The 15,905-nt window shown below is 38.8% G+C and overlaps 1 protein-coding gene across 1 annotated transcript in view; it reads right to left on the bottom strand.

Moving 5' to 3' along the window:
* MAP3K5 (mitogen-activated protein kinase kinase kinase 5) overlaps positions 1-15,905 on the bottom strand; it is a 298,421-nt gene that overhangs the window by 160,171 nt on the left and 122,345 nt on the right. Inside the window, exons 4-7 of the mRNA XM_011978430.1 lie at positions 10,579-10,772; positions 9,302-9,470; positions 8,034-8,140; positions 6,226-6,396 (exon numbers count right to left, since the gene is read on the bottom strand). Coding sequence (XP_011833820.1) covers positions 6,226-6,396; positions 8,034-8,140; positions 9,302-9,470; positions 10,579-10,772 — 641 coding nt within the window. The remainder of the gene's footprint in view (positions 1-6,225; positions 6,397-8,033; positions 8,141-9,301; positions 9,471-10,578; positions 10,773-15,905) is intronic.

Raw genomic sequence — 15,905 nt, 5'->3', positions numbered from 1 at the left:
AATGGGGCCTATCGGGGGTGGGGGCTAGGGGAGGCATAGCATTAGGAGAAATACCTAATGTAGATGTTGGGTGGATGGGTGCAGCAAACCACCATGGCATATATATACACCTATGTAACAAATCTGCACATTCTGGACATGCATCCCAGAACTTAAAGTATAATTAAAAGAAAGAAAGAAAGAAAGAAAGAAAGAAGTCTAGAAATCTTTGAGCTCTAACAGCATTTTCTGTTCTTACTAGAAAATAAATGGATAGCTTAAAATGAAATCATAAAAATCCTGACATCTTCAATTTGACCTGAAGACCTTGAACACAAAGCTCTTTTGAGAGGCAGGCAGTTAATGTTCCTAGGCTAAATGGGAATTATTAAAATAAAAGAGCCAGAATTTGTAAGTACAGAAAATTGAAACAAAAACAAAACCAGAAAAAACTCTGCTTCTTAACTGAACTTTATGAGACCTTGAAAGCTTTCAGTCTTCTAGATTATTTTGTTTTCAAATGGAAAAACACTTCTATTTTATCCTGGTATACAATGCACTCTGACTTCATAGGAGATATTTCCTATCTTAATTCATTAACCTTGAAAACCAGGCCTTTTTGGACTACCTACGCATTTCATTGTCACATACCAAAGCATTTTATGCTGGGCATAATGTTTCTCAAATATCCAACTCTAAATTTCCTACAACTTAGAATTTTCCTAAAGTGTAAACATCAGGGTAATAAAAAGCCTGCAAAATTACACTCCTCTTTTTTAACAGCAGAAAACAACAACAAAAACTTGGTTAAGGCCAAGTACAGTGGCTCATGCCTATAATCCCACCATTCTGGGAGGCTGAGGCAGGAGGATCACTTGAGGTCAGGAGTTCAAGACTAACCTGGCCAAAATAGCAAGACCGCATCTCTGCAAAATATTTAAAAATTAGCCAAGTGTTGTAGCGTACACCTGTAGTCCCAGCTACTCAGGAGACTGAGGCAGGAGGACTGTTTGCGGCCAGGAGTTTGAGACTGCATTGAGTTATGACTGTGTTACTGTACTCCAGCCTAGACAACAGAGCAAGGCACTGTTTCTAAAAAATAAAAATTTAAAAAATAAATTTGGTTAAGATAAACTGTAAAATTCTTAGCAGCGTAATAAAAATTTATAGCACAAATTTAAAAGTCCAAAGCTTCCCTAAAGGATCTAGGAAATTACCATCCCCAAGTGTTTCTCCTTCTTCCCATTACCCTACTTTCAGTTGTTGCTATGGTTTGAATGTTTCTCCCCAAAAACAAGTATTGGAAGCTTAATCCCCAGTGCAACAGTGTTAGGAGATGAAGTCTAATGAAAGGTGAAAGGCCACGTGGGCTCTGACCCCATGAAAAGATTAATGCTGTTATATCAAAAGTCAGTTCCGTATAGAAGGAGTGGGCTCCTTTTAAAAGAATGTGTTCAACCCCATTTGCCCGCTGTCTCTTTCCCCGTCTGCCATGAGCTGATATAACAAGAAGGCCCTTGCCAGATGCTGGCCCCTTGATATTGGACTTTCCAGCCTCCAGGACTACGAGAAGTATATATGTATTCATTGTAAATTACCCAGTCTCTTGTATTCTGTTTTGGCAGCACATAAAATAACTAAGACAGTCCCTCTAAACTGTGAAAATGATCTAAGATTTCTAAAAGCTAAGATTTCTGTTTCAAAACTTAAAAAAAATTATGGCTACCATACAGGAACTCCTAAACTAAGTTGGCCTCCTTTAATTTTTTTTTAAATCAAGGACTATTTTGGGAATGTGGTAGGAATACTAAGTACAAAAGAATAATATAAGCAACGCCCCAATATACTTCCTACTCAGCTTAAGAAATAAAATATTTTTAATATACTTGAAATTGCATGTGAATCACTCCAGGATCTCTTTCTACTTCTTCCTCCCCACTGGTAACCATTATACTGAATTTGGAGGTTATGATGCCCATCCGTGCATCTATACTTATACTAAATCTCTATGACTGTTTTTAAACATTCTATAAATGATACTGTACTCTGTATCCTTCTGCCACTTGCTTACTTTGCTCAACTTTTTTAAAAGTTTTTTTTAATGTTGAAACTTTTATGTAGAGAAACATCTAAGATTTACTGTAAGGTATATAAATCTGCTGGATCTAGGGGAGGCAAGTTCTCAACTTTCCTCAACAATGCCAAAATCTCTTAAGTGCGTATAGAAATTTATAGCACAACCAGCAGGCATTAGGACTCACATTTCTCTAACATCCTGGCTAACAACTGATATTGTCAGATTTATAAATTTTGGTTAATCAGAATAGAGAAAAGTGGTATAAAAATAATCTTTTTATATGTTTCAAAAGTACGTTTATTGGCCATTTGTGATTCCATTTTTGTGAATAATCTGTTCATATCCTATGCATTTTTTAAATCTCTTTTTCTTAGAGATATTTTGAGGAGTTATTTATATATACTGAATACATATACTATATTGGTTACATGCATTGTTCCCTGTCTGTGATTTCTTTGTTGATGGTATCTTTTATATTTATTCATATATTTATCATTTCTACTGCTATATGCATTTTCCTACAGATCCATTTGGTTTCATTTCCCCTCAGCCTAAAGATTTTAACATTTCTTGTAGTGAAGTTCTGCTGGCAACAAATTATCTCAGTTTTGACTTATCTAGAATTGTCTTTACTTCACTCCCATATTTTAAAGACATCATCACTGGATATAGAGTTCTTGGTTGATTGGGTTTCTTTCTTTCAGCACTTTAATGTTATTCCATTATCTTTGGCTTCCTTCTGATAAGAAGTCAGCACTCACTCTTTCCCCTGATGTATCTTCTTTCTTAGGCTGCATTTATGACATTTTTTTGTATTTCTGTTTTTCACCAATTTTACTATGATGTGCCAAGAGATAATTTTCTTTGATATTTATGCTTCTTGGGTTTTGCTGAGCTTCCTAGATCTGTGAGCTGTTTTCTATTTGGTTGTTTGTTTGTTTGAACAGATTTGGATAATATTTGACCATTAATTCTTCAAATATTATCCCTGCAATAGTATATCTCTCCTCTCCTTCTGGGACTCCAGTTAAAAGTATTTAGACCACTCAAGGCTGGGTGCGGTGGCTCACACCTGTAATCCCAGCACTTCAGGAGGCCAAGGCAGGTGGATCACCTGAGGTCAGGAGTTTGACACCGGCCTGGCCAACCTGGGGAAACCCCGACTCTACTAAAAATACAAAAAGTAGCTGGGCATGGTGGGGCATGTCTGTAGTCCCAGCTACTTCGGAGGCTGAGGCACGAGAATCGTTTGAACCCAGGAGGCAGAGGTTGCAGTGAGCTGAGATTGCGCCCCTGAACTCCAGCCTGGGCGACAGAGCAAGACTCTGTCTCCAAAAAAAAAAAAAAAAAAAAGTATTTACACCACTAAATGCCACAGGTCATTGAAACTATTAATGACTTAATCTTTTTCTTTCCTCTGCTTCAAATTTAATGATTTCTGATAACCTGTTTCCAAGTTTATTGCTCTTTTATTGTATTGTGTCCTACCTGCTGTTAATCTGATTTGATGACATTTCAACTTCAGATATTGCACTTTTCAGTTCTAGAACTCCCGTTTGGTTATTTCCAGTTTCCAAATATCTCCTATAATTCCCCATATTTTCACCCATTTTATTCATCTTTTCAAGTAGATTCTTTGATATATTTATCATTGTTATTTTTATGTCCTTGTCTGGTAATTCTAAACTCTGTTTTATCTATGGGTTTATTTCTATGACTAATTTTTTTCTTAATTATGAATCACACTTTCCTATTTCTTCATCTCTTTAGTAGTTGGGGTTTTTCTTTTTCTTTTTTATTTGTTTTTGTTTTTTAAATAAGACAAGGTCTTATTATATTGTCCAGGCAGGTCTTGAACTCCTGGGCTCAAGCCATCTTCCCACCTCAGCCTCTTGAGTAGCGGGAACAATGGGCACATGCCACCACACCCAGGTTCCTTAGTGATTTTTATGGTGTATTAAACATTTTGGATCATACGCTATAGAGAGTTTGGATTTGTTATCCTCCTCTTAAGAGTATTTAGTCTTTTTGTTTGTTTGTTTTGAGACAGTGTCTCACTCTGTCGCCTAGGTTGGAGTGCAGTGGCACGATCTCGGCTCACTGCAACCTCCACCTCCCGGGTTCACACCATTCTCCTGCCTCAGTCTCCCAAGTAGGTGGGACTACAGGCGTCCGCCACCACGCCCGGTTAATTTTTTGTATTTTTAGTAGAGACGGGGTTTCACCGTGTTAGCCAGGATGGTCTCAATCTCCTGACCTCGTGATCTGCCCACCTCGGCCTCCCAAAGTGCTGGGATTACAGGTGTGAGCCACCGTGCCCAGCCAAGAGTATTTAGTTTTTAAATAAAAGGTAAATAAATTATTGGTGGTTCACCTTGTTCACACAAAGCCTTATCCCACTCAATGTCCAGGTCCTCTGGCAGCCTCAAACTCACTCTCAGGCCAATAAGACTGTGATTTCCTGCTAGAGTTCTATCTGTCCTGCTCCCTGCAGACCAGGGAATGCCCCAAGGGAAAAGCCATTCAAATGTGGAGTTTATCCTATGTGGTGCCCGTCAGCCAAGGATGAAAACCTCTCCAGTTTCTGGCTACTTTTAGTCACTCTTCAGTGCTTTCCAACTTTTTCCAACATTTATAATTGTTATCAACAGGAAGATCAGCACAATAGAATCTACTCTGCTGTTTCCAAAAGCTATTACTTTGATAAGCAGAAGCCAGTTTTCATGCAGACCATTTTCCCAATCTTATCTCTTATGGTACATGGCGTTTTTAAGCCTTGTTTAAGAAATCTTTGCCCCAGCCAGGGCAACATGGTGACACCCTCTCTCTACCAAAAATACAAAAAATTAGCCAGGAGTGGTGGCACACACCTGTGGTCCCAGCTACTCAGGAGGCTGAGGTGGCAAGATCACTTGAGCCCAGGAGGCGAAGGTGGCAGTGGACCGAGACTGCACCACTACACTACAGCCTGAGTGATGGAGCAAGACTTTGTCTCAAAAAAAAGAAAGAAATCTTTGCTTATCCAAAAGTCATATATAATTTGTACATTTTATTCTAAAAATATTTTTCTAAAATATTTTCTCATATTTTGGTCTTTAATTCACTTAGATTTCATTTTTTGTGCATGGCTTAAAATGGGGATAAAACTTTATTTTATTTTTCCAAGCAAATAAAGAAATTTTCCCAGTACCATTACTACAGAGTCCATCCTTTCCTTTACAGCTCATGAAGCTGATTCTGTCATAAATCTGGACTCATGTACATCTCAGTCTGTTCCAGGCTGTCTCTTCTATTCCAGTGCTTTGTTTGTCTATGCCTATAGCCACACTGCAATATCTTAATCATTACAGCTTTATAATGAGTCTTGTTAACTGGTGGAGCAAGTCCTTCCACCTTGTCCTTTTCCAGAATTGCTTTGCCTATTCTCAGTCCTTTATTCTTCCAAATAAATTTTGGAATTGGTTTTTCAAATCACATGAAAACCTCTGCTGGGGGGAATTCAAATCTTTAAAATATCAACCCTTCTCATCTACAAACTCGGTATATTTTTCCTTTCATTCAGGTCTTTTAAAATGTCTTTATATAAATTTTTCTACAAAATTATATTTTATTATTTACATTAATTATTTAAAATATCTTTTTAAAATTATATTTCCTAAATTATCTTTTCATCTAATTTATCCTAAGTTACTCTACCATATTACATGAATTTTATCAAATTATTTACTAAAGTTATAAACTCTAAGATTGGCCAGGGATGGTGGCTCACACCTGTAATCCCAGGAGGCAGAGGCAGGTGGATCACCGGAAGTCAGGAATTTAAGGCCAGCCTGGCCAACAGGGTAAAACCCGTCTCTAATAAAAATACAAAAATTAGCCAGGCATAGTGGCGGGCACCTGTAATCCCATTTACTCAAGAAGCTTAGGCAGGCGAATTGCTTGAACTTGGGAGACAGAGGTTGCAGTGAGCTGAGATCACGCCATTGCACTCCAGCCTGGGCAACAGAACAAGACTCCATCTCAAAAATAAAATAAAATAAAATCTAAGGTTTAGTTCATAATACACAATCTTATGGATTATAATAACAGTTTAACACTCTCATTTGCAAATACTTTTTTATGCTATGGATTTACCAAGTAAGTAGCTCATTTATATACTATATACTTACCAAGAAGCTCCATGGTCTCTGCTTTCCGTGTCTGTGAAATTAGAGTCCAAAAACATATCTTTGTAGATTCGACCAACTAGGCAATACATATCTGAAGCAACTTGTCCTTCACTTTGCACCATGGGAATCATAATATCAAGAGCTTTTGCTCTGTCTCCAGGGAGATTTCTCCTAAGGTAGAAAATATTGTTGTTTCAATATACATTACAGAAGCAATAGAGGTCAATTCTTTTTAAAAAGCTCTATTTAACATGTTGATTCACATTAGAGAAATTTGCCAGGATAGAAACAATTAGATTTTGAGAGTCCTCTGTAAACCTCTGTCCTAGGCCTAATTTTTTGATTTATCCTATTGTATGTCTACTGGGTCTAACAAGGATTTCTTTTGAGTTTCTGTGTTGATAACGGTGATGGATTTGTACTTACTCATCCACAATCCTTCTGATTTCCCTGCAGCCTATATGCAGGTTCGAGTTGGTGAAATGAGATTAGAGCTGTAGTCTGTGGTTTTGAATAGGGCAGAGTAAGTTAATCCAAGTAGGGACAAAACCCTGACCTTAGGTTTCAATGGCTTTTGCTCCAAAACTTAGCAAACTCATTCACAGACGATACCAAAAATCAAATCAAACCCAACAACTGCTTGATTTCTACATGTGACTAACTGATTATCTAAGGAAGTTGCTTTATGTAGCCTGTTTTAAAACAGTATGTGTAGACAGTTCACAAAACCAGATAAAAACTACATAGACTTATCATTTCTTGGACCTTGAAAATATTATGCTAAGTGAAAGAGGTCAGTCACAAGGGACCACATACTGTACGATTCCACTGATACGAAATGTCCAGAATAGGCAAATCTGTAAAGACTGGAAGTAGATTCGTGGTTGCCTAGAGTTGGGGATTTGGGAGGGAAATGGAAGGGGGGCTGCTAATGGGTACAGGGTTTCCTTTTGGAGTGATGAAAATGTTTTAAAATTTATTGTTTTAATGAAATGTATTTCTTTTTTGTTTGTTTGGAGACAGAGTCTTGCTCTGTTGCCCAGGCTGGAAGGCAGTGGCATGATCTTGGCTCACTGCAACTTCTGCCTCTCAGGTTCAAGCAATTCTCCTGCCTCAGCCTCCTGAGTAGCCGGAACTACAGGCACACGCCGCCACGCCTGGTTAATTTTTTTGTATTTTAGTAGAGACGGGGTTTCACCGTGTTACCCAGGCTGGTCTCGAACTCCTGAGCTCAGGCAATCAGACCACCTTGGCCTCTCAAAGTGCTAGGATTGCAGGTGTGAGCCACCATGCCCAGCCTATGAAATATATTTCAATAAAGCTATTATAAAAAATGTATCATTTCTATTCTCAGTTACTACTCTAAATCTTCTGTCCATGAAATTCCTTTTTATCCTTTGTACTAAATATCTAACACTATGTTCACCTAGATATAACCATCCTTATTCTAGTGAAAACTTTTGTGTGAATGACCATCTGGTGATGAGTGTATTTGCTTAAAGATAACATCATATTCATGTAACTTTTACAATTCTAAAAAATATGAATAGCAAATACAAACTTTGACAGAGCAGAAAACTGTAAGAATTTAAATATATCAACAGTGTGAGACTTTTTTTACTGAAAAATAAATCAGAAAAAAATAAGAATGTGTGCTTCCTATATTTCACAGGGTTGAAGCAGATATGCTAATATTACATTTTAATAGGGACTTCCTGCAATGCTGCAGTAAACACATTCCCGGTAAAGAAATGCAGGTTACACAATAATATGTTAACGCATTCTGGAAGGGAACTTTTTCTTCTTACCTATTCAGTGCAAATGCATAATGAAACTTCACATGGTGATGGGAGGCCAAATCAAACGTTGGCAGTTTTTCTAAAGTCTCCACCAGCTTCACAATAGAATCATAGTCCTTTCAAACAAGATGAGAATAGCACAGAATTAAACCATTAGGAGAAAATTCTGACAATAACATGTCTTTTGACAACCAGGTATCTGAATTCAAGAAACGCATTAAAAAGACATTAGGATCCAGAGAACACTTTGAAGAACCTAGAATAACAGTTTTTGTTTTCCTTCTAAAGGGTTTAGATCATATATATATATATAAACATTAGAAACATAGTTACCATGTTGAACAAAAACTAAAAAAGCAAAAGAAACAAAAACACCAAGCATGATAATGCTCTGCTGTCTAAATATGGGTGGTTTATTTCTCCATAGAGCCAGATTCCTGGTATGCAGTGTTCTAGCAATTTCAGGGAAATAAAAATGTCAAGGACATGAGGCAATTGGTTGAACTTCTGTTACAAGTAGCAACACAGTTCCATGTCACATGAGTAAGCACTCTAGCCACAGGATCCTATGTGCCACAGCCCTCCATGGATATGAGTCTGTCTCAAACACATGAAGCCTTTACACAGACCTGAAAGGCTAGGAATGGAAAGAAGAAACCAGATGTCACTTAAATTTTACTATTAAAACCTAAGAGCAAATCCCTAACTTGGAGAGGATTTTATTCTACTTACCCTATTTTTAAAATTTTAAGACATGTCAATAAAAATGATATAGCCTGTTAGTGTGTTTTACATTACATATTTTTTAAAGTTATTTCTGTAAGTAATCAATTACATATTTTTTTCCTTCGGGCAAGTTAGATTCAGCACTATCAATTTCAAGCAATACAATTTCAAGGGATAAAAAGTATGTCCAGAAAGCTCTAAAAATGTCTGCTATTTGCCAAAACAAAGCTTTCACTGACAGGTGTGCCTGAGGCGAACAGTAGAATAGACTGTGTCCACAGGTTCGCTGTGCCAGCAGATTTTTCTTTTTGTTCTTTTGGAGGAAAAAGTCAGGCCTTTACCATACAAGTCTTTCACAATCACTGATGGTTAACTCACATGAGTCTTTTTCATCCATCATAAAATTATAGGATGGAAAGCTTAAGAGAGTCAATAAAAAATTACGTGTAGTAACATGAACTGCTTACCAGCAAACTGAAATTTGAGGTTAATACTCCCTTATCCCTCCAACATGCTACATGACAAAGATTTCACTTTAAACATCTTCTCACCTGGATATCTCTGTAGGAAAGTAACAGATTTATGACAATATCTGCTGTCAAGACTTCGATATTATCTACTCGCTGCCGAATTCTTGCCAACTCAGCTGCCAATTCTTTACCAGTGTATAAATTACGAGCTTTCCTGATATCATTGAGTATAGATTCCCGGAAATACTGGCTGGTAAAAACACACACATTTCAAAGAGTTTGACATTAGAAATGATTTCAATTGAAAGCAATAATTTTAATAAAGAAATGAATGATATTTGCAGCAATAGCTATAAAGCATTTGTAGCTTTCAATTCATTCAGATGCCTTTAGTAAAATATCTTACATATCTGGCATTATTAAGAAATTTAGCAGCCAGTGTATTTCTTTTAATACTCTGCCTTCAGAAAGAATTAAAGGTAAAGGTACTCCATATTAATAAATTTTCCTGCAAAAAACCACTTAAAATGCCAAAACTTTGTTTTCCATTTTACTGTTTCCAGTATAAATTGTTCTAAATAAATTAGATGTACCTATGATTTTTTGTTTGTTTGTTTTTTGTTTTTGTTTGTGAGACAGAGACTCACTCTATTGCCCAGGCCAGAGTATACTGGCATGATCCTGGCTCACTGCAACCTCCATCTCCTGGGTTCCAGCAATTATCTTGCCTCAGCCTCATGAGTAGCTGGGATTACAGGTGTGTATCACCATGCCAGGTTAATTTTTGTATTTTTGGTAGAGACAGGGTTTTGGCATGTTGGCCAGGCTGGTCTCGAACTCCTGATTTCAAGTGATCTGCCTACCTCGGCCTCCCAAAATGCTGGGATTACAGGCGTGAGCCACTGCACCAGCCATGATGTATGATTTGAACATAATACAACCTTAACTTTCTGACTCAGCTTATCATTTATTAACATAAATAATTGTTCTTCACTGAAAGAACAATTAGAGTTAAGAGTTAATTAAAGTTAAAATGTTCTTGCCCTTACACTAAAAGTCCTTGGACATTTATCCTGGTAATGTTTCTGTACTTGCTTTGTATATATTTTTAGTTCTACCATCACTATAAAGCAGTTAGTAGACTTTTTAATTTTTTGCTGATTTCAACTTGTCCTGTTGTTGTTCTGTGAATAAAATGTATTATGTGGCATCTATTTTATCTACTTGGAGGATAATAAACATTTTCCCCCTGGTTCTTAGATGTATACTAATATCTCAAGAGCACCTGATATCATGCACAAATAAAGAAGTAGAATAACACTTCATTATCATCAACAAATGGCATTATTAAACTTTACCTAGAACTTGCTTGTGCCACCTTCAAAAGTTGAATAAAACGATCCACAAGAGGTAAGCAGATGGGTCCAAGAAGCAGCTCGAAGTTCGGTTGCATGAGCTCTGTCAACCCCTTCATGAAGCTGCTGTCACAGCAGTAGACCTTGTTATGTGGCGTTATCATATAAGGAACAAAGGTGTAGTTCCCAGTGCACATCTGTGGAGAGAGGAGGCACCGGGAAGTGGGGAGCTGGCCTGGAGACACAGCACAGATGGTCCCATGTCTTACTCAGTTTCAATAATTCCAAATGCAAAGGGAAATAGAAAAGCCTCATTACTTATTTACGACTTATGACAATGAAAATTTCCCCAATTCCTTTCATTGCTCACGTCAAATAATTAGGACTTACAGATGACACCAAAAAAAGAGTGGAACAGTTTCTACATTTTCAAGGCCAGGGCACTACGTTACTGCTGTTGGAAAAAGTAGTTTAAAGCATGGCCTTCAGCCTTCAGGGAACTTATAATTTAGTCACAGGGTGCAGCATACATATATGAAAATGCTACAAGCTCACATTTGAAGGGCTTCCTACATGTAAGGTGATGCTGCAAGTAGGTCCTGCTCAAATCCACTCCCTGGGAGGCTGCTCTCTCTCTCTGTCTCCCCACTACTAAAACGACAGGCCCAGAAGTTATCCTTGATGCTTCCATTCCCTTTCCCTTCCATATCCTATCAAAGTCCTGTCTGTCCTGACTTCAAAAATATGTCATATTTGTCCATTTCCCTCCATCTTCTCGGCCAGCACTTTAGTCCATACACCAATGGACCTGGTCCAAGCCACTGTCATCAGCTTTAACTGGTCCCCCTGCTTCCACTCTTGTTCTCTAATTCACTCTCTACTCAGCCATCAGGGTGATCATTCAACACCCTCCCTCAGATCACTTCCCGCAGCTGCTTAAAGCCCCATCTCTTGCTCTTGGGAGGAAGAAGAAACTGCAATGCAATGTACAAGGGCCTGACTATGCAGATCCTGCCCCTCTCTAACCTCAGCCCTGCCACTCTCCCCTCGCCCACTACAACCTGGGCTCACTGACCTTCTCTTGGTTCCTGGATGATGCCCAAGTGAGGATAAACTGGTGCAAACAAAAGCAGAGTGGGGATGAAAGTGGAAAGTGTGTTGGATACCCTGAGTAAGCAAATATGACTAGAGCTTGGAGCTCAGGGAAGGGAAGTAAATGCAAAGTTAAGGATGTTAGACTGTACATTCTGGGAAATGGAGAATCATAGAAGGATCCACAGAGGGAAAGAAAACACAATCAGCCGAGTGTGATGGCTCACGCCTGTAATCCCAACACTTTGGGAAGCCAAGATGGGCAGATTGCTTGAAGCTAGGAGTTCAAGATCAGCCTGGCCAATATGGTGAAACCCCATCTCTACTAAAAATACAAAAATCAGCCAGGTGTGGTGGTGCACACCTGTAATCCCAGCTACTCAGGAGGCTGAGGTGAGAGAATTGCTTGCAGTGAGCCGAGATTGCACCATTGCACTCCAGGCTGGGTGACAGAGCGAGACTCTGTCAAGAAGAACAAACAAATGAACAAACGAAAGAAGGAGAGAGAGAGAGAGACAGAGAGAGAGAGAAAAGAGGGAGGGAGGAGGGAGAGATGGAGAACTGTGCATTTTCACAATGCACTATCAAAATGCACAAATCAAATGCACGAATCAAAATGCACAATCAAAACTGCATTTTGGCAGCCTGGGCAGGTAACAAGATGCATGAAAGGAAAGAGAAACAAGGTTTGAAGAGATGAGGCAGGAAGCTACACAGCATGACCAGGTCGGCAGAGGTGGCGATAGAGAAACAGACACATGCTCGACTGAAGAAGGAGGAATCAGAAGAAGGAGGAATCAGCTGGATCTGGTAACTGATAACACAACCTAAGAAAGGGTAAGGCATCAAAGGCAACTCTGCAGTCCTAAGGGGGACCGCCTATACAGAGTGGTATCATTAACAGAAAGCAAGAATTCAGAAAGCAGAACCAGACTAAGTTATCTATGAACACATGACTCTTCGAGACACTTGTATATCAGGTAATTAATCAAAGAATCTGAATTCTAGTTAAAATATGAGAAGAACTTCAAAAGGTTGAGATTTGCATTTGGTGGGATGGGGTGAAATGTTCACTTTTAAAGAGGTTGGGATTGAGGTGGGGCAAGATACCTAATGTGAAAATGTCCAAAAGAGAGCTAGTAATATGTGATTGAAACATAAAATAGTTTCAAGCCAAAATACAGACCTGAGAATTATTGGATATGGTAGAATCAAAAGAAGTGGGAGAGACCTCCATGAGAAAAATCACAGAAAAAGGCAGAGGCTGAGAACTAGAAAGAGATATGTGGGAAACCCGACTACTGCTATTACGCGGAACAAAAAAAGTCCAGGTTATCCATTCCTAGCCATATTAGCATACAGAGAATAATGCAGCATTTCTCTTACCCTTAGCACTTAAGTAATAGGTACAAACATGTATTCACCATGTGCGTGTGCCTGGGTATGGACAGTCATAAGTCAGTGGGTCACAACCTACAAAGAAGCTGCTGTGGCCTTCATGTTAAAAGTGAGGAGACAGGTAAGGCTTAGAGAGATCCTACATTTGGTCTGTGACATGTTTGGCACTCCAGCCCAGGGACCTCTTTCTCTAGAGGGCATGTCCTTCCCACTAGGGGGGTATGCACCCTCCTGAGTGGCCTTTACAGCAGACATACCTGCTCTCTAACCTTCTGTCACTTTCTGTGGGAACCCTGCATGAGCCAAATGACTGTTCACAGAAAACAGACAAGAAATGCCAAATGCCCTTATGACCAGACTTCATTATTTATGACCATATTATCCTTTAAGGCTGCTTCTTGTATGTCAGGTAATGAAGCAGAAACCAAACCTCACTTCCAGTTAAAGCACGAGAAGAACTTCCAGAGAGTGAGACTTGATTTGAAAATCAAGTATGCTAAATTGTTCCTGTCTCAGGTTCTCCTCCATGGAACAATAATTAGAAGAGGAAACAATAATTGGAAAAGGGAAAGTGAACATGTCCTGCTTCTAAAATGTTACCAAGATCCCACAGCACATCCGCCCAATTTAATCCTTTTACCCAAGCTACTGCTGAAGCAGAAAAGAAAGGCAAGGATACCAAAGAGACTGCTTTCCAAAGCATCTAAAGCTTCAACTATGAGAATTGTTCTAAAAGAACGACAGAATCAAACACTATTGCAGATAAGCACCATAACTCAAAATTATGAACGAAAATTATCTGAATCCTCCAAGCCACAAAATGAGAACAAAGAGCCAAAAAGCCAATAAAGCAGAAAAGTGGTATCAGAGTTTAAGCTGCTGGATAAAATTATGTATCCTCAGAAGCCTTAATACTACATACATTAGTTTATCAGACATTATTATTGAAATACGGGCAATGGGGAATACTGCACCTGTGTAAAACTAATTCTGGGGGAGAATGACTCTCAGATGTCTGGGTGTGTGTTAGGCAGAGGAGAGGTAAAGGGGTAATAACGAGTACGCAAACAGCAGAGAAAAGCAGTTGCTGAAACAAACCCCATGGTATAAGGCTTCAGAATCTTTGCTGAAAATACCTAAGCATGCTAAGGGTTTTCCCAAGTTCTAGGCTTCAATGCATTCTTTGGAGTTTCTTTCCCATGTTTCTAAGGCAATCATTTTCTTTTTCAAATTCCCATTGCCAATGTCAGGAAACAAGGCGGGTGATAAGCTACAGAAGCCACATGGTTACAACTGGGCCTGAGCTAAGAGACAGCCCAGTGAGTGTGCAGTGGGGGGAAAAGCTGTGTGACACTGTGTTTTTCAAAAAGATATAACTGCTCAGAAAAGCACTTTTGCAAAATGATGAAAACTAATAGTATGGGAACATTTATTTCCCAAGTTGGCTCACATGTAACTTAGAAATGTTATTTCTGTATTTGCTGTGTGCAGACTGCCACCAAACCCATAGCATGAAATAGCTGATAACCCAAAGTAAGTAACAACAACTCCGATGTGATCAAGAATAGACACCTGAAGTGGAACAATTGCCTTTTATTAATAAAGTACTCAATCTAAAATATTTAAACTTGCTTCAAAGACCTTGTTTCCTTAAATTTCAAAACACTGAGGCATGGTCGTAAAATGACAACACAAGCTATAAAATCCCACAGCTCAAAATCTAGTCTTATTCTAATTCATAATTCATTTTTGTTGTCGTTGTTGTTGTTACTCTAATTCATAATTCATTTTTGTTGTTGTTGTTGTTGTTGTTGTTGTCTCGCTCTGTTGCATAGGCTGGAGCGCAATGACATGATCTCGGTTCACTGCAGCCTGCACTTCCCGGGTACAAGTCATTCTCATGCCTCAGCCTCTCAAGTAACTGGGATTACAGGCGTGCACCACCAAACCCGGCTAATTGTTGTATTTTTAGTAGAGATGGGGTTTCACCATGTTGGCCAGACTGGTCTCGAACTCCTGGCCTCAAATGATCCACCTGCCTCGGCCTCCCAAAGTGCTGGGATTACAGGCGTGAGCCACTGCCCTGACCCCTAATTAATTTTTTTCACCGTTTAAAAAAAACCACAAAAATACTCCAATTCTGTTTTTCAATTTTTAGAAACTACATAAAGGTAAACAGAAGTGTGTGTTGAAAATGAAATGAGCTTCTGGAAAGAAAAGCTCTCAGCATTCAAATGTATTGAAATAGATGCTTGAAATATTCAGCTTTTTATAAGAACATTCAGCACCTGAAATGCAACAGCTCTCTCTCAAGTCAGGGGGCAACTTCTTCACAATGTACAATATTTGGTCTTTTTATCAACCTGCTTCCCCACAAGTCCAAGCTGGGCTAGGCAGGACGGACTTCCTTCTGCCATTCGGTCTCAGGGAGTGCTACCTTCTGTGAAAGACACTGACATAATGGCTACCCTCTCTTTAGCACATCACCTTACGTTCATTTTCTAATTTGTCTGCTTCTTTGTTTGCTGATTTTCTACCAATTAGACTGTATACACAACAGTTACACATGTGCTTGTTTCCACTTCCAGCCTCCCCCGTGAGAACCCTGAGGCACCAAGCCCAAAGCCTGGCACGCAGTGCATGTCCAATCAATATTTGTTATTAAAAAAAAAAAAAAAGAGTGTGAGATAAATTAAACAGTTTAACACCTTTAACAAATTAAACAATATTTAAAAACAGTGCATTAAAGCATGAAGCAACAATTGCTCATTTCCTGTTGAGATAGGAAGGATAAGAGTTTATAATGGCAGCATTATTTATGCTGAAATATGTGTCTGCCC

Source organism: Mandrillus leucophaeus, unplaced genomic scaffold, assembly GCF_000951045.1.
Source record: "Mandrillus leucophaeus isolate KB7577 unplaced genomic scaffold, Mleu.le_1.0 Scaffold194, whole genome shotgun sequence".
Classification (NCBI taxonomy): domain Eukaryota; kingdom Metazoa; phylum Chordata; class Mammalia; order Primates; family Cercopithecidae; genus Mandrillus; species Mandrillus leucophaeus.
The sequence above is the reverse complement of the archived record's forward strand: the minus strand, read 5'-3'. Positions and strand labels throughout refer to the sequence as shown.